General features: G+C 37.0%; 1 protein-coding gene across 13 annotated transcripts in view; it reads right to left on the bottom strand.

Moving 5' to 3' along the window:
* Nucleotides 1-21,761, bottom strand: part of PRRC2C (proline rich coiled-coil 2C) — an 88,814-nt gene that overhangs the window by 54,164 nt on the left and 12,889 nt on the right. For 9 of the 13 annotated variants that reach the window (XM_036080531.2, XM_036080524.2, XM_078077954.1 and 6 more), the window contains exons 2-11: nucleotides 16,275-16,436; nucleotides 15,004-15,181; nucleotides 13,246-13,355; nucleotides 11,990-12,115; nucleotides 9,692-9,915; nucleotides 6,104-6,186; nucleotides 5,329-5,462; nucleotides 5,161-5,248; nucleotides 3,737-3,878; nucleotides 1,852-1,905 (exon numbers count right to left, since the gene is read on the bottom strand). In XM_036080531.2, the coding sequence (XP_035936424.2) occupies nucleotides 1,852-1,905; nucleotides 3,737-3,878; nucleotides 5,161-5,248; nucleotides 5,329-5,462; nucleotides 6,104-6,186; nucleotides 9,692-9,915; nucleotides 11,990-12,115; nucleotides 13,246-13,355; nucleotides 15,004-15,181; nucleotides 16,275-16,386 (1,251 nt within the window). In that variant the 5' untranslated portion in view covers nucleotides 16,387-16,436. The remainder of the gene's footprint in view (nucleotides 1-1,851; nucleotides 1,906-3,736; nucleotides 3,879-5,160; nucleotides 5,249-5,328; nucleotides 5,463-6,103; nucleotides 6,187-9,691; nucleotides 9,916-11,989; nucleotides 12,116-13,245; nucleotides 13,356-15,003; nucleotides 15,182-16,274; nucleotides 16,437-21,761) is intronic. The other 4 variants (XM_078077953.1, XM_078077956.1, XM_036080529.2 and 1 more) reach the window with 2 other exon arrangements.

Here is a 21,761-nt window from a genome sequence, read left to right as displayed (position 1 = left end):
CGCCTTTTGTGAATTATCCAAGACCATCTTTGTTGACCCAAGTTTAAAGATTTTTTCCTCCACTTTCGTCCACATGTTTAGTTTTAGCCTGTATGTATATAAAAATACCATAAAGAGCATTCAGTAGTTAAAAGGAAAACGACTGGTGGAGATGGTGGTGATGGTTGTGGTGTGTATGCCTGTCACAGTAGGGCAATTAGGGAAGGCCTCTAAAGTGGTAACACCTGAGCAAAGAATTTGATTAGAAGGATCTCTGGAAAACATTCCCCTAGTTAGAGGAAACAGCAAATAAAATGTTTTATTTGCGGCAATAAAGCTTGTGTGGCAAGAACAAAAAGAAAACTAGATAAAATGAGGAGAGTAGACAGAGACCTTAAAGACCACTGGAAGGACCTGAATAGGACAAGACTGATCTACTATAGGAGAATTTAGGATGGAGGTGGCAGGTAAGCGGAGGAAGAGTGGGAAATAAGACCTATTAGGAACCTACTGTGATAGTTGAAGGGAAATATAACGGGTGGTAGGCAATTACTCGGTATAGGAATATATTCCGAAGGTAGGGGTGACATAATTTGCTGATAGATTAGGGTGGATGTATGATAAAAAAGAGGGAAGAGTTATGAGTGACTTCTAGGTTTTACCTTGAGCAAATGGGTAAATGATAATGCCATTACATAAGACGGGAAGACAAGGGAAGAAGCAGAGCCACGTGTGTCACATGTGTATGGGGGGGATCTTGTTATGGTTTGGACATATCTATCAGAAATCCAAGTGGAAATGCTTATGATCACTAAATATATGACTCTTGAAGATAGGGTAGAACTTTAAGGGCTAAAGATAATATATACTTAAGTACCATAAGCACATTTATGAGATCTTCCAGGGAAAGGATATAGTCAGAAAAAGGAATAAGAACACAACCCTTAACCCTCTAACACCGAGGGGGGGCACCTGGGTGGCTTAGTCAGTTAAGTGTCTGACTCTTGATTTCGGCTCAGGTCATGATCTCAGGGTTGTGGGATCAAGTCCCGTGTCGGGCTCCACATTCAGTGGGGAGTCTGCTCGGGATTCTCTTGTTCCCTCTCTCTCTGCCCCTCCCCCTTCCTGTGTGTGTGTGTGTGCACGCGTGCTCCCCCCCCATAAAGGCCCACAAAAAACACAAATTGAAGAAAGAGAACACAATAAGTGTGATGTCTTAAAAGTAAAAAAAATAAGTCTTTTAGGAAGGATGGAAAGATTAGCTATGTCAACCGCTACTGAAATTAAGTAAAATAAAGAGAATAGAACTGAATTTGGCAAGATGGAAACCATTACTGACCTTCATAATAATAGTTTCAAAGGCATAGTGGTGATGTTTGTGTAACTGTAAAGGGTTAATGAGAGAGAAAGTGAAGACAGTAAGTGCAAATAGCTCACTAAAACAATTTTGCCATGAAGGAGAACAGAGAAATAGGGTGGAAACTATAGGGGGATGGAGGGTAGTGAGAGTTAAAGAAGGGTTGATTTTTAAAAAAGTTTAGGATGGGAGATAATATTACCGATAAGTGATAGAAGATGGGAGCAAGGGAACAGTAAGAAGGGTTGCCCTTAGCAGCAAGGATAGGAAGAAGTCAGAATAAGGGCACTGAAATGGGAAAAACAGTTGCTTCTCATTTTCTTAGTGAAATTAGGAGCATGCCTATCAACTGAGAATGAAGAGGAGCAGAAAAAAGAGAAAGATAATGCAAAGAACTAACAAGGTAATATCCCTAGTTGTTTCATAAAAGTTATAAGAAACATACAGAAATCTTTCCATTAAAGAAATAAAATCAAATAATACATACAGACCACAAAGAAGCATTTAAGATTTACCTGCTGTGCAAGCAATTTTGGAGGTGGTGGCAGGTGTGAAGATGGTCCACGTTCCTATAATAAAGATAAGGACTATTACAAAATAACCAGATAAAAGATATCTACTGGAAATATTTCTGAACATAAATTTTTTTCAGTGGCACTACAAGATTGCAAACAGTAAACCATCTTCATCCTTTTCTCTTTTTTAATAAAAGTACACCACTCACTGCATAACATTATATTCTATAAAATCACTCTGCCATTTTAATAAGATTAGAATCTCAAATGGACTTTGCAAAAAGTAGAATTTTAGTGTATAAATTTTGAAATTCTACCACAGGTAATTTGGCAGTGGAGAAGTACGCCTTTAATTTTGAAATTTTATTTACATAAGCCCTATTCTTTTTCTGCATTTTTTCCTAATGGCAAACTAAATGTATGACATTTACCTAAAGAAATGAAACATCTAAAACTTATTGGAATCAAATACAATACATACTCACTTGCTACACTTAACAACACTATTCACTTGCTAATACAATGTCACACACACACACACACACACACACACACACACAAATCAAGACATTAAGATATGATATATGATATTCCTCTATTCTTTCATGGGAAAGGATTATCACTCCCCATGTTAAGCCAGTAAATTTAAGTCACATAAAACATGAATTTTATTTAAAAAAAAAAAAAACTTGGGCGCCTGGGTGGCTCAGTCGTTAAGCGTCTGCCTTCAGCTCAGGTCATGAACCCAGGGTCCTGGGATCGAGTCCCACATTGGGCTCCCTGCTCGGCAGGAAGCCTGCTTCTCCCTCTCCCACTCCCCCTGCTTGTGTTCCTGCTCTCGCTATCTGTCAAATAAATAAAATCTTTAAAAAATAAGTAAAATAAATAAAAATAAAAATAAAAAAACTTGAAAAATCCTTTTTCAGAGTTCACAAATTTATTCTCCAATGACTAACCAATGCCATAAGAATAAAATTCAAACTTCCTTGTATATCATACATTTAACAACTGGTTGTTATGCAGCTCTCTTAACTCCTCTCCTATATCAAACTACTGGAGACTTCTAGAATGTGCCATGCTTTCTCGTGCTTCTCTACTCTGAACATGTTCCCACTGCTTGAAATTTCTCTCTTCCCTTGTTTACTGGCTAATTCCCACTTCAAGTACCAAGTCTTTTGCAAAACCTTTTCCAGAGAATGCTCTAAGAACTCATTATGTGCGCTCTGTCACACCATTTATCACACTGTCTCGCAAATGATATTTGATGTCTTTTCATTTTACAGAGACTATTAGCTACCTACCTTTTATCTCCTTGAAGGAACCAGTTCCTCCATCTGTTTTGTATGAATTCAACAAATACATGCTGAGTACACTATGAGTCAAGTGGATTCTCTGGATGACAGCCCTTTTTAATTCCCAGCTTGCAATGCAGTTTCTTGGAAGCAGGATCAAGTGTATCTGTTTACCTACATTATTTCCTTTAACAATGTTCTTCAAAATGACTCACACTTAATAGATTTCTCTACTCCTTATGTGTGATTTCCCTACTCAGCGTACTATTTCACATATGAATACTGACTAGAATTTACAAAGAACTCAGTAAACCATAAAGCACTTAGCAATGTTTGGAAAAAGTTTAAACCTCCACTTTAATAGGACCAAACAGTTACAAGCAGAAAAAAGGTGAAACTTTAGTTTCTACTTATTAATTTTAGCTACTGTATCGACAGCTCCTGTTAATAATGCAATAAAATTATGGTTTAGATGTACAACTATTCAAGACAAAAGATACAGTTTCCTTTTCCTAATTCTTCAATTTTATGATTACAAGATTAATTCAACCAAAGTACAGGTAATGACAATGATCTCCTTAAGTCCAACAAACCTGATTAAATGGAGGTCCCTTCCCATAGGGACCTTTTGATACTGATGGCTGGGCAGGTATCTGAGATGACTTCGTGTTGCAAGCTTCATCTGCTTCTTTTCGGTTTTCAGTGTTTTCAGAAGCTTTTGAACCTTGATCCTCACTAAGCAATCAAAATCCAGGTGAAATAAGAAAGTAAAGTGGACAGACTACACCACAAGTAAAAGCATTTTGTCTATAAAGATTATTTCTATATGGTTTTAGTGGGCAGAGTGGGAATATATCAAGGAATGAGACGGTCTTGTGACCTAGTGGTGCTTTCATTCATTCATTCATTCATTCATTCATTCAGTAAATATATACCATATGTCTATAATGTGTTAGGACCTAGGTTTGGCTAAGTTATCATCACAAGGTATAAAGTGCAGTAGAGTAGTTGTCAAATATGGACACTCACACTTGACATACAACTTCACAAAGGAATATATCCCAACCATTTTGATTGACCCCCACCCAAAAAGTCTCATCTAAATGCAACCAAGTAATATTATAATTAATACCTGTATTCTAATTTATTCTGACTTAATGAAAAAACAGAAGCCAAACTATAGTATTTTTTAAAATCACAAGTGCCAGGCATCTCATAACTGATCATGAAACAGCAGTATACTACAATGCCATGGCTAGAAAACTCTACCAATTCTACCAAAACTTCTAGCAACTAACTGCATGTGCATGCAAGCTCCTTGTATTTTAAGAGCCCAATTTTTATGGTATATAACCCATATATTCCTGACTCTGATGTCCCTGCATTAGAGATGAAAAGCTCCCATTTTTCAAACTTTAATGCTGCTTGCTGAAGTTTAAAAAAGCAGCTATAGTAATTCAAGTAATTTTTCTCCAGTTTTGTAAATATTAATCAGTTCAAGCAAGTAACAAGTTTGAAACAGTCCCTGATACTGTCTTTCAAAATACCACCAATTAGGGGCGCCTGGGTGGCTCAGTCATTAGGCGTCTGCCTTCAGCACAGGTCATGATCCCAGGGTCCTGGAATTGAGCCCTGCATCGGGCTCCCTGCTCAGCGGGAAGCCTGCTTCTCCCTCTCCCACTCCCCCTGCTTGTGTTCCCTCTCTCGCTGTGTCTCTCTCCGATAAATAAATAAGATCTTTAAAAAAAAAATATCACCAATTAGATGGCCAGGATCTAAACATCTTTTTTAAAATATGTATTTTCTTTAGAAGCATCAAACTTTAATTCCTTGACTAGCTGTACTTTAAAATTTGCCTTATTAATCAACTTCCCACTCAGTAAGTTCTTGGAGTAGAATGTAGAAATTCTATAAAAAAAGGAACAAATGACTATTAATGAAACCTCTCTGCATAAATGGATAATGTTATATCAATGAATTCATAGTATTACTCGTGGAAGTTGTTCCAATAGCTTACCTGCTGTTTTCTTTAGGACTACTACTTCCTTGCTCATCATCATCACTGAAATTCAGCTGTTCTGTATAATCTACTTCCATCTGAGCACCTAGTAAATTAAGGAAAATTCAGACTGACTGTTTAAAAACATCTAAAAACTAAAAACACTTAATTAATTTTGCCTCTTACCTGCCCAACCTTCATCAGCTTCAGCATCTAGGTTATCAAATTTATCAAGCTCCTTTAGTTCTGAAGCACTAAGGATGGAGGGGCGTTCAGGCTCAGAGGCCCATGAAGGAGGTGGACCCCTTCCTCGAAGGCTTCTAATAAACAAGAGGTTATGAGGGGAAAAGATACAAAGTTTTAATGATTCTAAATTACGTAAATATTAAAAGATTGGAATTTAGTTCATTTCAATTCAACATTAGTATTGTCTGATGTACAAAATATTTTACACCTGACATGTATGAAGAAATTCTAATGTTAATACATAAGTTCAGGACAATATATAATTCTGTTACAAGTATTTAGTATCAGAAAATGGGTTTAATTGCCAAAAATTTAAAATAAAACAAGTATGTTAAAGAACAATATGGCTAAGACTAATACTAATATCAAAATGAAGAATGTTAAGAAAAATCATTGAGGAGAATGCTCGAGTCTCACATTAAGCAAAAAAAAAAAAAAGAAAATGGGGAGTCATTAATCATTAACATCATGGAAGGAAGAAGGGATAAACAACTGTCATGCCATGATTTTCAGTTTTCAGAATCTTACGTCAATTTAAAGTTTTAGAAGAATAAAGTATTGTTCTATCTTATAAAAGTCAATTATTTGTTCATGGCAACTGTACTTTGAGGTCAAAATAATGAATCAATCATTACAATCCATTCAACCTCCAGAAAATCTTAATGAGCATATGTGCCTTCGTGCCTTGGCAACTTTTATCATTTAATAGTCTTACTTGTTTGTTTCAGATAAAGAAGGTGGAAACCTCATGGGACCATGAAGAGGAGGATAAGCCATCCTCGGATACTGCTGAAACATCTGAATGAAGAAAACAAAATTGATAAATTTTGCAACCAAGTTTTATATATATATAAAAGATCACCCTAACTAAACCTGAGGTAATTTATAGAAAGAAAGATTATAATAAACCATTCTATGAATAATTAGTTGTATCAGCTGGTATAAATCATCATTCACCCTCAGTAACAAGCCATCTGTTAAGACTAATGCGTCTAGCAAGACTTTACAAATACGGATAATAACTAGGACACATCCTACGAAGAACTTCTGCTATCCCATTAACAAAACCACATGATTATGTACCAACATGAAAAACCTAAAAAGACAACATGCATGCACCCCAGAGACCTGCAAAGTCCTAAGTTCAAATACCTGAAAGGAAATAATGGGACACTTCATCATAATGCAGATTAACTGAAGGCAGATTTGTTGGTAAAAAGAAATTCAGTTTATTTTAAAGATTTTAGTTTATTTGACAGAGAGCGAGAAAGCAAGACAGGGAACACAAACGGGGAGTGGGAGAAGCAGGCTTCCTGCCGAGCAGGGAGCCAGATGCAGGGCTCAATCCCAGGACCCTGGGATCATGACCTGAGCCGAAGGCAGATGCCTAACAACTGAACCACCCAGGTGCCCCGAGAAATTCAGTTTAGATAAAAGTATGGTCCATAATCCAGGGGAGTGAGGAAGATAGTGGGTATGGGAGATTTCCCAGGGGTTGGAAATAGGTGGATTCTGATTCAAGCTAATATACAGATCATTATCATAAACTGAGGTACAAGGATGTTGCTCTCTATGGGAACTTGGATTTGAGAAGTGAAGTTTAGGAGAAGTTAAAGATAGAGTATGAAGACAACACCGCCGAGAGAAGGAAACAGATGTCAAAAGATGTGCTTATAGCTATTTGCTTATAACCAGATCAAAATACAAGGAAAAAAGAAAAGAAAAGAAAGAAAAAGAAGGAAAGAGGGAGAAAAAAGAAAGGAGAGAGGGTGGAAGGGAGTGAGGAGGGAAGGAAGGCAGGCAAGAAAGAAAGACTGTATTACCTTAAACACGTAATTTATATCCTGAAATAGATTAGCTTTTCTTTAAAAAAAACAACAACAACAACAACAAACCTGTTAGGTAAAGAAATTACTCTGTACTTGAAGAAAGGCTATGTTTATATGATCATTCCATCTAAAGATGCATTTCTAAGTAGGGTCAGAGCAAGTTAATTTTAAGTTAAGCAGCAGCTGAAGCTCAGATGGAGAAGCTTTTAGTCTGGCGAATGCTGAGAATTTTTGGTTACATCATCCTGTACTGAAAGTTAGCAAAAACACAGTTGGAGGCAAATGTTCATAGGTAAAGTTTCATTAGATCCCTCTTCTGCTGATTAGTCAGGCATAGAGATTAATTTGATGTATTAAATGCTTAAAATTTAGGAATTTGCCACAAAAATAAGTGTAGAAACAATCTTTAAATTCTCAATATATACTGATGGTTTTAAAAACATTTCTGTTTTTGTTAGTTAGTGGAACTATAAAATGATTGATGAAACTGGGAAAAAGCCTGCTTGGTCTCCCCTTTTTAAACTTTCCCTTCTACCATCCCAACCCCCAGGCCTGAAAATTCAGGGGTCTTTGGAAGAACAATTTGGAAACTATTAGGAGACAAGTAGTTTGGTGTAAATAATTTACAGGTTAGCATATAAGACTGATTTTTATCATGTTCTCAAATTAAAAATATATATATATTTTTTAATCATTTATTTCCCTCCTCTCCCCTAGAATAATTAAATAATACAAAGAAATAGAAAATATGAAAAAATATGGATATTTAGAGCCTGAATACTTAGGAATTAAGTCATAATAAAAATAAATATAAGAGGGGCGCCTGGGTGGCTCAGTCGTTAAGCATCTACCTTCGGCTCAGGTCATGATCCCAGGGTCCTGGAATCAAGCCCCACGTCGGGCTCCCTGCTCGGCGGGAAGCCTGCTTCTCCCTCTCCCACTCCCCCTGCTTGTGTGCCCTCTCTCGCTGTGTCTCTCTCTGTCAAATAAATAAAATCTTAAAATATATATATATATATATATATATATATAAGAACCAGACCCTTACTCTCTTTGAGATTAACGGTCTCCTGAAAAATGTTAATTTATTTACTTGGGCACATGTAGTTTACCGTATCATTTCACAGGAGGCTGAGAGCAAACAAACGTTCGAGGGCACCAAATCTACCTATTAATTTATATAAATATATGGGTCACAAATATATATTAAATAAAACTACAAAAATAGAATCAGCAAAATCCAGACTATGAAAAACTCCACAGGATAACAAATAAATAACAAGCTCCCCCCCCCCACAAAAAAGAGAGAGCGAGAGAGATGGAGGGAAAGAAGTAACCAAAGGCAACAGGATTCCTAAAAAATATCAATCAATCTCAAAGAATAGATGTTATCTGGATCCTAATCATGAGATAACCAGAGAAATCAGGATACTGACTTGATGTTTTTAAAAACTCTTTTTAGGGGCGCCTGGGTGGCACAGTCTGTTGCACGTCTGACTCTTGGTTTCGGCTCAGGTTGTGATCTCAGGGTCATGAGATCGAGCCCATGTCAGGCTCTGCACTCAGGGCAGAGTCTGCTTAAGACTCCCCCTCCTCCTCTCTCTGTCCAACCCATAAATAAATAAATCTTTAAAAAAAATGTTTTTTTAGATAAAAAACCAAAACTTTCCTTTTAGGTATGATAATGCCATGGTGGATTTTTCTCCTAGTTTTTATGTTTTAAGATACAACCTAAAATATATATGGATGAGATGATGTATCTAGGATGTTGCTTCAGTAATTGGAGGTGGTGGGAAATAGCTGAACCAAGACTGACCTCAAGTTGATAACTACTGAAGATGGGTGGTAGATATGGAAGAAGGGGGGGGGGTTCACTGTACTGTTTTTCTGTTTTTGCATATGTTCAAAATATTCCATAATGAGAAATTAAAAAGAATGTAAAAGGTATGTTTACCAATAAAAACTTTAGAGCTAAAGCACATATTAACTTTTTTTGTGCCATGAACTACCCCCCTTGGCAGTCTAGTCAATCCTATGAAATCTCTTCTCATAGAAATGTTTTAAATCCATAATCTAAAACAGAGTACTACAAAAGAAAACAATTATGCTAAAATTTTGTTAACACAATATTTAAAAAACAAATTTATGATATGGTAATGTATGTGCTTTCATTAAATAACAAGTGGGGCTACCCATGGGTCTAATAACTACTCTGAAGTATTACTGAGTATATTTTGCCATATCCACAATATGATAGGAAATGAAAATAAATATGATCCCTATTAATGATAAAAACTAGGGTACTCCTGATACTTCTGTGATTTATTTCCTGCATCCATAATCAAGGAAAATGCTAATTTTTAGTTAGATGTTAATGCAAATATAGACCTAAACTTTTCCCCATTCTAATTCTCTCCATGGAACCCAGAGCAAAAACCTCTTATTTAACAACTTGCCTCTTTAACAATACTTACATAAGGAGGCATCATAGCTCTGTACTGGGAAGCAAGAGCTGGCTGCTGTCCATTCAGTTTAGCCTGTGGAGGACCACAAGCTATCCTCTTTTCCACCACTTTGAGGATATCATTTTGTTCTGATGTTCCAGCTGTGCTTTCATCCTGGCCAGAGAGCTTTTCATCTTGGTCAGATGTCAAAGGTGATCCAGCAGACTTACCACCATCTCTCCAACAAGCAACATCTGGTATGGAGAGAGATAAGAAATTCAATTAAAACAAAGAAACAGCACCACAGAATTCAGAATTGAAATTAAAAAGGGGGAGGGGCATAAGAAAAAAGCTGAAAATGGAATACAGTGAAATCAAACTAGGCACATTTCAAAATTCAATAGATTAACAAAACACAGTGAAGGAGTAGTGAAAATCTAATCTATGTCCTACTGCTTTCAAAGTGTTTAGGATATCAAGAACAGTGGCTTCCAAAGCAGAGATGTACCACAGAGGGTACCACCAAAAGCAAAGACTGGGGTTGGGGAAGAAAATATTAGAACTTCTCTATCGAGGGGTGGCTCAATCGTTAAGCGTCTGCTTTCGGCTCAGGTCGTGATCCCAGGGTCCTGGGATCGAGCCCCGCGTCGGGCTCCCTGCTCCGCGGGAAGCCTACTTCTCCCTCTCCCACTCCCCCTGCTTGTGTTCCCTCTTTTGTTGTCTCTCTCTCTGTGTCAAATAAACAAAAAATAGTATCTTAAAAAAAAAAAGAACTTTTCTATTGAGCTTTACCATTATTTGATATAGAGATTAGAGTCACTGTTATACCTGGAGGTGTCCTGAGGGAAGACGGCTGGGAGTCCTGTGGTGACAGTAATGCCCTCATCTGTTTTCAGGCTACTATGGCTAGTTACATGTGCCCAAGGGGGCAAATTTAGTGACTATATTATCTGGTAAAACTACACTCAGTAAAATAGGTAAATGATTTTACAAGGATATCTCTTTGGAAGGTAGCCTCTAAGATGACCCAAAATGGGTATCTATCTCCTGGTATTCACACCCTGTACCAGGATTGGTTTGTGTCACCTACAGAATAAAGCAGCAGTGATGATGTGTCTCCTATGGGGTTAAGTTATAAAAGACTGGGCTTCCATCCTGAGTGGGAGTAGTCCTGTCACTCTTTACTTTATCTGGGGAAGCAATCTTGTGAGCAGCCCACACATAAAAGAGCTATCACGAGTGAGCTTGGAACAGTAGCCCCGTCAGGTCAGCATTAGATGACATACTGCAAGGTTGCTGAGAGTTCCTGTGCCACAACTCCTAGCTAAGCAGCTCAAAGATTCCTGACCCTTGGATACTGTGTGAAATCATTAAGTCTAGTTCAGCTGTTGTTTTAAGCTGCCAAATTTGTTATGCAGGAACAGATAACTGGTGAAAATCAACTGAACAAGAAAATAATAGAGGGGTGCCTGGCTGGCTCAGTGGGTACAGCATGGAACTCCTGATCTCAGGGTTTTAAGTTCAAGCCCCATGTTGAGTGTAGAAATTACTTAAAATTAAAAATAAAAAAATCTTAAAAAAATAAAGAAAATACAGCTGACAATCTATTTCTAATATAAATACATCAACTACGTAACAATTAAAAATAAAAGTAACAAAAGATGATTTACCCAGACCAGACAAGAAATGAGCCATAAGAAGTATGAAATGTATTAGGTTATCAGAAATACAGATTTGTAACCATCACCGAAAAGAGAAATCTCCCATGTATACAGGATCCTTTCAGATATTTGGTAATGACAATAGGAAACTAATATACTTAATAAATAAGACACTTAATCTCAAGGATTTTATATTTCTATTTTTAGCTTTTCCTTTATGTCCATAATACAAGTATTTCTTACTATCCAAATTTATTTGGTTCTTTGGTGTGAGTTCAGAAAGCACAGGATCACTGAATGTTAATAGAGTAGCAGATAAATGGATATGATTTACAAATAAATATTTGCATATTAGAGGGGTTGGTTCAAAATTTTTACTACTGTAAAAATGACCAATACTAATGTGCAAAGAACTCACCCAGACATCTTGTTAAAATGCAGATTTCTAATTTAGTGGGTTGGGTGTGAGGCCCAAGATGTACATTTCCAACATGTTCTTAAGTTATACCAATGCTGTGCATGTGAAAACCACACCGGAATGACAGCAGTTACTGTCTTTTCAAAGGAGGTAAGTCACACATACAATAATATTGGGCAGGTTATGTTACAAAATAAAATACAAATATAATCTCATTCACTATTTCTATGAAATAAAAGGTATTCTTACTTGGTGGGCGTAAACTGGGTCCAGGTCCATAACTGTCATCACTTGTTTCTTTTTCTTTTTTTTCCTGATCCCCAGCTGCCTGCAGGCTGGGAAATTCTTGCTGAAAATGACTATTCACCTGGATTCCTACAGATTTTTTTAAAACATTAAATGTAATTTTTATACTGAAGATAATGAAAAAACCCTCCCACGATAGAGGACTCTGCTTTTCTCTGATAAATTATTCCATATATATATATATAATTATATATACTATATAGTTTATATATATATATTTATTCCACTGTTCGTATCCATAAAACTTTAACATTTATTTAGAATTAGAATCCCTTGGAAAGTTAATGAACAGCCATGAGGAGATAAAAATCTAAGAAAGGAATCTGCCAGACACTGTTCAGGACTCATTAAAGATGATAAGGAAAATGAGGAGAATTTCACTCCTGTTTTTCTTTTACAATAACTCCTTACATTTTTCAAAAAGTCAAACTTCTTTGCTAATAACTCTAAGAATCAAATAATACTGAAACAATACATGAATCAACACTGCAAGTATCACAATGACGCTAAAATGCCTTCACTAAATTTATCACTGAGATACTGATTGCACGTCACTAGTCACCCATTCACCCATCTACCTACCTACTTGCCTATTTATTTATATACTTCTATAAATTAAAAGATCTGATTTTATTAACTTGAGGGTGTAGATAGGGCCTAGATTTTCTATACAATGTTTTATAGATCTTTCCTGTTTTGCAAGTGGAAAATTTAAATTTTGCTGGGGAGTCCATCATTCCTTGGGGGGGGGAGGGGAGTATTACAGCTACCATGCTTTACGGCTACTGTCTAGCTCTTCTCTACTATGGAAATCCTGAGTAGCACATGTTTGAAATAGAAGAGGTTAGGGAACACAGATGGTGATGAATATAGCTTCTAGCTATTTACACAGTATCTGGGTACTTTTATGCCCCAAAAAGCAGAAGGTACAAAGTTTTTTCTGGTCATGTAGGGTGAAGATAAAAACAATGTGGGAGAGTATCTTAAAGACTCCTTTTTAAATCCCTATCATTGGCTCATACATGGGTCTTGGCACTGAAACTTAACTACCCCAACAGTTGAAAGAAAGACCCTTTTTTAGGACCTGAGTATATCCTTGACAACGTTCTCTGCCCCTGTCAAAATCCACCCCTTATCTCCTGCATGGCTGTTCAGTAACTATCAAACCTAGCCAGTTTCCCCAGCCTATGTCCACTTACCATCTCCTTGCCCACCTTGCTTGTTACTGGCCCAAGATTTGGGAGCAGGTGCTACTTCTGGGGGAGCTGCAACCCCAGGTTTTGGCTGTGCTGGTGGAACTTCTGGTGTTCTTAAAAAAAATATGAATCCATTATTTCAGATATTGTATGTTCAAAAAAATAAAAATGAATATTGTAGTTAAGGTAAATTTGTGTATAACTGTTTTGGCTACATATTTACTCATAGATGCATCTCCCACAAATGCTTTTCCTCTGCAACATTCCTTTAAATAAAGTATAGCTATTTTTATCCCCTTTCATTTCTTCCTTTTAATAACCCAAGGAGAAGATAGCTTTACTCGTTTTTCATTTTGTAAAAAAGAAAAAAAGAAACACTCATTATTGAGTATAGCTACCAAAATCTATTTTAAAGAAGTAAACATTTATATATAATTAGAAATAACATTATAGGCATACATACTGTCTGGACTGGTAGACTTAGCCAGGGCTAAGGCTAAGCAAACTCTCCATCTGGCAGTCAACAGGTTCACCACTGTACTTATTACTGTTACTCAAAGAGGTAACAGCAACTTGCCTGATACCTCCCCATGAGTAAAAGGTGTTTTGTTTTTTTGGAGGGGTGGGGTTGGGGGGGAGGGGCAGAGAGAGAATCCTAAGCAGGCTCCACGCCCAGTGCAGAGCCCAATGCAGGGCTTGATCTCACAACCCTGAGATCATGATTTGAGCCAAAGTCAAGAGTTGGACACTTAAATGACTGAGCCACCCAGGTGCCCGAGTAAAAGGTGTTTTAAAAGAATCTACAGTTTTAGTCAATCTTTGTAATGAGTTAATGCTTGAAAATGAAAAAGGTAGTAGTTAAGAGACTTAAGAGAGGCAATATATTTCTGGTACACTCAGACCTTGTAACTGGCTTGCTACTTTTGTAGTAATTCTACAACAACTGAGAAACAGAAAACAATGTCTTTGACAAGTTTTATCCAAGTAAAGTCAAATTTACTATATAAAGCTCCCCAAATAGGAGTACAGAAATCTGATAATAGATACAGGCAAAAAGCATCAAGTATCCAATTACTTGTATTATTTTTCTAAATTACCACTACTTCACTTGGTCATTCAAGAAATTAAGAGCTTTGCATAATCCCTAAAATACAGAATGCTAAATATATGCTGAATGATTAAAAGGGACATTATTAATTCTATTGTAGCCTGCTTGCTAATTCTTTATATTCATTTAAATAGTAGTACTTGAGCACTTAAAATGTGCATCAGGTATAGTTTCAGTGAACCAGGCAGACAGAAATTCTTAGCATCATGGAAATTATTTAATAGAATCAACTCTTAATTATATTAGAAAGTGAATGCCTGATATGGTGGGGGTTCGAGGGAGTCTTACACAGTACATACGAAAAGCTGTGATTAGCAATTCCGTCATCTGTTCTACCTTGACACATGGAAATACTGCCACTAAACCTACTCACACACACAAAAAATTCATCAAAAGGTGACTATGTAAATGACTTCAAATGGCTTGAGATACCTAACATACAGAGTTCAACGTCTAGCACACAGAACAAACTCAAACAGAAGTTCCCTACAGGGTGCCTGGCTGGCTCAGTCACTGCAGCATGCAACTCTTGATCTCGAGGTTGTGGGTTTGAGCCCCACGCTGGGTGTGGAGATTACTTAAAAATAAAATCTTAAAAAAAAAGAAGTTCCCTACAAAGAAATAGTTTCATTTTTTAGTTGACTTTGACTCACTTTTCTTCTTCATGCTGCTCTTGTTTGGATGCCCATCCTGTGCCATCTTTAGGTACAATGTTCACATTAGGGTCATTGCCTTTGTTTTCTGCTTTGAGACTTGGGAGGTTAGCAGGTGGAGGCATACGCCGTGAAATACCAACTTTTCCAAGACTCTGTAATCCATGTCGAGCTGCAACTAAAGATCAATAACATCAACTTTCTTTGAACATCTATTTTATTGCTCAATTTATTCTTAAAACAATATAGAAAGACAACAGGTGTTAATGGAATCTTGAACTATTATTTCCTTTTATCTTAAAATAAGAATTTTTAAACTAAGCCACACATCTGCAACAATAATCCAATATAGAAATTATATTAAACTATCATGCCATTGAAAAGATGATTTAAACATTCTAACAACCCTATATACTATATACCCTATATACTATATATATATATATATATATATACACTATATACTATATATATATTCTAACAACCCTATATACTATATACCCTATATACTATGAAAGGAAAACACAGGCGATAAGTGGTTTTGTAATCTTTTCAAGAAATCCATTTTAAACTCAAAATTTAGGATATTAGAGAATAAATGCGCTAACTTTACATTCATAATGAACACTTGCTAATATACCATACATGGTCCAGGTTTCACCTTTCACTATAAATACTGGGCCCAAGGTATCAAAAAACAAAACAAAACATCCCAGGACTCTCTTCCATAACTAGAAGCAGTAGTAAGTACCCACTACTGTATATTCCTATGCCTACCAATCTCATTGACCAAGTCTCCCTTTGGAGCCACATAGTTCTACTTTCTGCTGACAACAAACAGGAAAAAAGAGACATATTTTAAAACATTTATAAATTTTTAGGGCTCCTGGGTGGTTCAGTTGATTAAGCATCTGCCTCCATGCCTTCATCTCAGGTCACGATCCTGGAGTCCCCAGATGGAGCCCCACGGGCTCTGCGCTCAGCAGGGAGCCTGCTTCTCCCTCTCCTCTGCCCCTCCCTGCTCATGCTCCTGCTAGCTCTCTCTCTCTCAAATAAATAAAATCCTTTTAAAAAAATTATAAACTTTCTACTGTAAGACACTTAATTCATCCCCCGAAAAATGAGTACACACATAAAAAGCCCAATGTACATAGGGTTGCATAAATAATGGGTTTATCCTAGCTCCTAACAGCAATAGCTCCAGAGTACCAATCATAGCAATAAAACAAAACCATGAAAATCATAAAAATATGCCACTTGATTTTACTCACCTGTGGTTTTCTGAGTTTCTAAAGATTTACCCTTGTAGGTATTAAATAAACTGAGTGTTGCATACTTTTTCCCATCCTTTGCTTTTGTGCTCTGGCCTGACTTCTCCGACATTTCGGTGGAAACTCATCGAGTCCAAAACCTCCTGTCACACCCCTTCAAACCTTTAAGACACACATAAGAAAGAAAAATGAGGAAAATTTTAGCTTACTTTAAAGAAACTCTCAGTAGGGGTGCCTGCGTGACTCTTTTGGTTAAGTGTCTGCCTTTGGCTCAGGTCATGATCCCAGGGTCCTGGGACTGAGTTCCACGTCAGGATCCCTGCTCAGTAGAGAGTCTGCCTCTCCCTTTACCCGTCCCCCCTGCTCGTGCTCTCTCTCTCAAATAAATAAAATCTTAAAACAAAAAACAAAAAACAAACTCTCAGTAAATTCAAATGTCCCCCAAAATTCTGAAAAATAAAAACAGTGAGGAATGAAATCCATCTTCAATAACTCATATAGATAATAATGTCATACTTGTTTAATACTGTCAAATTTGAAGAACCAACACACAACAAAATGAATCAAACTAAACTGCCCTGCATTCAGTGAACATATTAGTTACTTATGGTTTGTAACTGCTTAACTGTATCGTAGAGAATAAGAATTTTAATCCAGAGGCGCCTGGCCGGCTCAGTCAGTACAGCATGCTACTCTTGATCTGCTCAAAATTGTGTTCAAGCCCCACATTGCCTGTGGAGTCTACTTAAAAAAAAAAAAAAGGAATTTTAACCCATACTGAAATGAATGGGTCAAATACAGTAAATCTATGGAGGCTGTCTATTTAACAAATACTATTCAATTTAACAGGCTTGAGATGACAGGCATCAATCAGTTTCTGCATATGGAATGCAAATATGATAGGATGATTAACATCATTCCTCCATTAATTATATGCTTCTGTTTTCAGGCAGTATATGCTTTCACATGCTTATAAGCCACTCTTGTTTTTATGTTTTACAGTACCTACTACACCAGGAAAAAATATAAATCAAATACACATAATTGTAATATAAATGAGTCAAATGATAATTCCATCAAAAGACAAGGACAGGGGCGCCTGGGTGGCTCAGTCAGTTGAGTGGCTGCCTTCGGCTCGGGTCATGATCCCAGGGTCCTGGGATCGAGCCCCACGTCAGGCTCCCTGCTCAGTGGAGAGCCTGCTTCTCCCTCTCCCTCTGCCTGCCTCTCTGCCTACTTGTGCTCTCTCTCTCTCTGTCAAATGAATAAATAAAATCTTAAAAAAAAAAAAGACAAGGACAAACTATCCCTTAACATACCTAACCGAATTGCTATAAAAGAATATGCATTCTTAAAAACAGAGAATTTGTAGCCATAAACAATAAGACTATAGAAATCAGAAAGGCCAATTCCACTATAATGGTTTTGCCAGTTAGTGTGAGCACTTTTAGTTTAAAGTACAACTTAAACTAGCAATTAAAAATATGAAATCCTTAGGAATACATCTGACAAAAAATGTGCAAGATTAGTATATTAAAAACCACAGAACAGTAAAGAAGACCTAGATACATGATGCTATGCCCTGTGCATGGGTCAAAAGACCCAATATGTAAGATTGTGATTCCTTGCCAAATTGATCTATAGATTCAAATCAATTCCAAACAAAATCACAGAAGGAATTTCTGGGGGAGAGGGTGGTAGAATTTTCAAGCTGGTTCTAAAATTTATTTAAAAATAGACAGGACCTAGAATAACCAAAAGAACTTTAAAAAGAATAAAGTTCGGGATGCCTGGGTGGCTCAGCTGGTTAACTGTCTGCCTTTGGCTCAGGTCATGATCCCAGGGTCTTGGGATCGGGGATCGAGCGCGGAGTCAGACTCCCTGCTCAGGAGGGAGGCTGATTCTCTCTCCTCCCCGCCCCCTGCTCTCTCTCACTATTTCTGTTGCTGTCTCTTCCTCTGTCAAATAAAATCTTAAAAAAATTAAATTAAGGGGCGCCTGGGCGGCTCAGTCATTAAGCGTCTGCCTTTGGCTCAGGTCATGATCGCAGGGTCCTGGGATCGAGCCCCACATCGGGCTCCCTGCTCGGCGGGAAGCCTGCTTCTCCCTCTCCCACTCCCCCTGCTTGTGTTCCCTCTCTCGCTATGTCTCTCTCTGTCAAATAAATAAATAAAATTAAAAAAAAAATTAAATTAAAAAGAATAAAGATGGAGGACCAATGTCACCTGATTTCATGATCTGTTAGGCAGCCATGAACACCGTGTGGTACTGGCCTAAAAAAAGACTGATCAATGAAACAGAATAGAGTATAGAAATACAAATATATACAGGCATCTGATTTTTACAAATGCAAAGAAAATTCAGTGAATAAGGGACAGTTTTCTTAACAAATGGTGCTGAAGCAATTAGGCATATATAACATAAAAAAATGAATTCTGATTCCTAACTTCTACCATATACAAAACAACTCAAAATGGACCATAGCAAAGGGTACAAACTTGAAATTAGAAGACGTGTATGTTCTGGAGATCTAATGCACAGCATTATGATTACAGTCAAAATACTGTATTATATACATCAAAGATGATAAGAGACAAGATCTTAAGTGTTCTCACTACACACAAAAAATAACTGATGTGATGGGAGTATCGGCTAATGTTACAGCAGTAATCATTCTGCAATATGTAAGTGCATGAAGTCAACATGTACACCTCAAACTTACACAATGCTATACATTAGTCATATCTCAATTTTGTTTTAAAAAGGAGCACAGACAAAATGTAAAAACCCAAATTATAAAACTTCTAAAGAAAACAAAGGAGAAAATCTTTGCAACCTTGGGTTAAATAAAGAATTCTTTGACAGAACACTAGAATCTGCTCTCAGGGGTCTTACTTTCTAATGTGGAGATTCAAAATATAGGTAAATAGGATTATTTCAGATGGTGACATATGCTACGAATGAATAAACAGGACAATATGAGAAAGTAATAAAGTGTAATTATTTTAGATTAGTTGATCACTAAAGGCCTCTCTGAGGGAAAGGCTTCTAATTTGGATCTAAAGGGGAAGGAGTCAGCTTCAAGGCTGAAGAAAAAGCAAATGCAAAGGCCCTAAAGTCGGGGCGTCTGGGTGGCTCAGTCGTTAAGCGTCTGCCTTCGGCTCAGGTCATGATCCCAGGGTCCTGGGATAGAGCCCCGCATCAGACTCCCTGCTCGGCAGGAAACCTGCTTCTCCCTCTCCTGCTCCCCCTGCTTGTGTTCCCTCTCTCGCTGTGTCTCTCTCTGTCATATAAATAAATAAAATCTTTAAAAAGAAAAAAAAAAGGCCCTAAAGTCCTGACATGCTTATCATGTTCAAAAACATAAAAGCTAGTGAAATCGAAGTTAGTAAGAGAGGGAGAGTTGAAAGGGAAAGAAAAGGTTGGATGAGAAGGACTATTAGAATTTTAAATTTTATCTTTAAAGCAATGCGATTCTGAGCATTCATTTTGAGCAGAGACATGACTTTGGTTTTTAAAAACAACCTGGCTACAATGTAGAGAATGGATTGTAGCGGGCCAAAGGTGGAACATGGAAACATCATAGACTACAAAAGCCTAGGCACAACATGACGTAGCTGTGGCTGAAAAATGGAGACTAGGTAGAGGAGGCCAGGAGAGAGGAAAGAAGGACAATTTTGGTCTTGAGCTGGAAAAGCAAGACATGAAGTAAGGTGGGGAAGACTAGATTTAGGGAAGATGGGGCAGAAGGTGAGGCAAGAGTTCTGTCTTAAACATGTTTAGTTTGAGATCTTTATAAAAACAAGCAGAGATTTGTACAGAAAGATGCTCAAGATAAAGTTAAAAAGTATATATGATTTTTAAACAAATAATATGTTAAGTATTAAGAAATAAAATATATATGCCAAGTATGAAAGTCTACAAAACCATATCACAAATTATCAGCAGCAGCTATACCTGATTGTAAGGAACTTTGACTCTCTTTGTTATACATACTGCCATATCTAAACAGTAAATGCACTTTGCTTTTGTAACAGAAAACAAGAAAAACTGCAAATGTTTTTAAGAGCAATGACTTGAAATGAAAAAAAATTAGTTTCAAGACCAGAAGATGAAAAAATGCATATGATTAAGTAAAAAGAATTTAAAAATCTATCCTCAATGGCGTAACACATATCTAAAATATGCAAGAATAATAACAAAGACTATAGGTAAACAAAAAGTAGTTGATGAGTGTGCGTTCATCTGACTTCTTGTGGTTTATGCAAATAAAAATGGGAGAAAGTAACAAAAAGATGCATATAACTACTGCGTGTTAAGTGAATATTCACTGAGCATAACACAACTGTCATTAATGCTCCTTACACCATCAAAGGTACTTGCAAGTATGGTAACATCTCTTCCTTTTGAGCACTGGCATAAGAACCTAACTCACACCCATAAGATTCCAAGGGATAACATACCTTGTGTGTGTTTGTCCTTGGATACTAAAACCTTAAATAATGAAACCAATGTCCTCTTAAAGCCTGCTGGAGCATTTAGTAAATTCTCTGAAATACAATTTCACAAAGCAATCCTCTACAGGTTACACAGAAACAATAAGCCTGATATTGCCTCCTCACTGCTACAATGACAAATATTCATTCAACAAGATACAACAAACATGTTGAGAATAAGCTGCCAAACCCTGTCTTAGATGTTAAGATCTATCATGGAAAGATAGATGGGGCCCCTGCCTTCATGGAAGTTTTAACAGTAAGTAAATAAAAATACAAGAATAAAAAAAACTCAGCTGGGTAAAGGGATAGCAAAGAGGGGAAAGAGACTGGATACAATGGTAAAGGTCTGAAAGATCTCTCTGAAAAGATGACACGAGGGAAGAAAAATCAATCAGTAGTTCTCAACAACAGGCTGCAGACTTATCCCGGAAGGTTTTTAAAGATACTATAGTCCCTGTGCCAGACCAATTAAATCAGAATTTCTCAGACTGGGTCTGGCTCCTCGGGTGTCTCTTAAGTATAGGCATTACCTCATTTTATTGTGCTTTGCAGATACGGTGTTTTTTACAAATGGAAGGTCTGGGGCAACCCTGCCTCAAATGAGCGAGTCTGTCAGCACTATTTTTCCCATAGCATTTGCTTACTTCATGTCTGTATCACATTTTGGTAATTCTCAATTTTGAACTTTTTCATTATTATTATATTTGTTATGGTGATCTGTGATCAGTGATCTCTGAGGTTACTATTATCCTTGTTTTGGGGCACCACAAACTAAGACAATGAACTTACTGATAAATGTTGGGTGTGCTCTGACCACCCACCAACCAGCTGTTCCCCGAAACACAATATTGAAATTAGGCCAATTAATAACCCTACAATGGTCTGTAAGTGTTAAAGTGAAAGGAAAATTCTCATGTGTCTCACTTTAAATTAAAAGCTAGAAATGATTAAGTTCAGTGAGAAAGGGATAGGCCAAAAGCTAGGCCCC

The sequence above is a fragment of the Halichoerus grypus genome, chromosome 7 (assembly GCF_964656455.1).
Source record: "Halichoerus grypus chromosome 7, mHalGry1.hap1.1, whole genome shotgun sequence".
In the NCBI taxonomy this organism is placed as follows: Eukaryota; Metazoa; Chordata; class Mammalia; order Carnivora; family Phocidae; genus Halichoerus; species Halichoerus grypus.
Note: the sequence above shows the minus strand (reverse complement) of the source record. Positions and strands in the feature narration are given on the sequence as shown.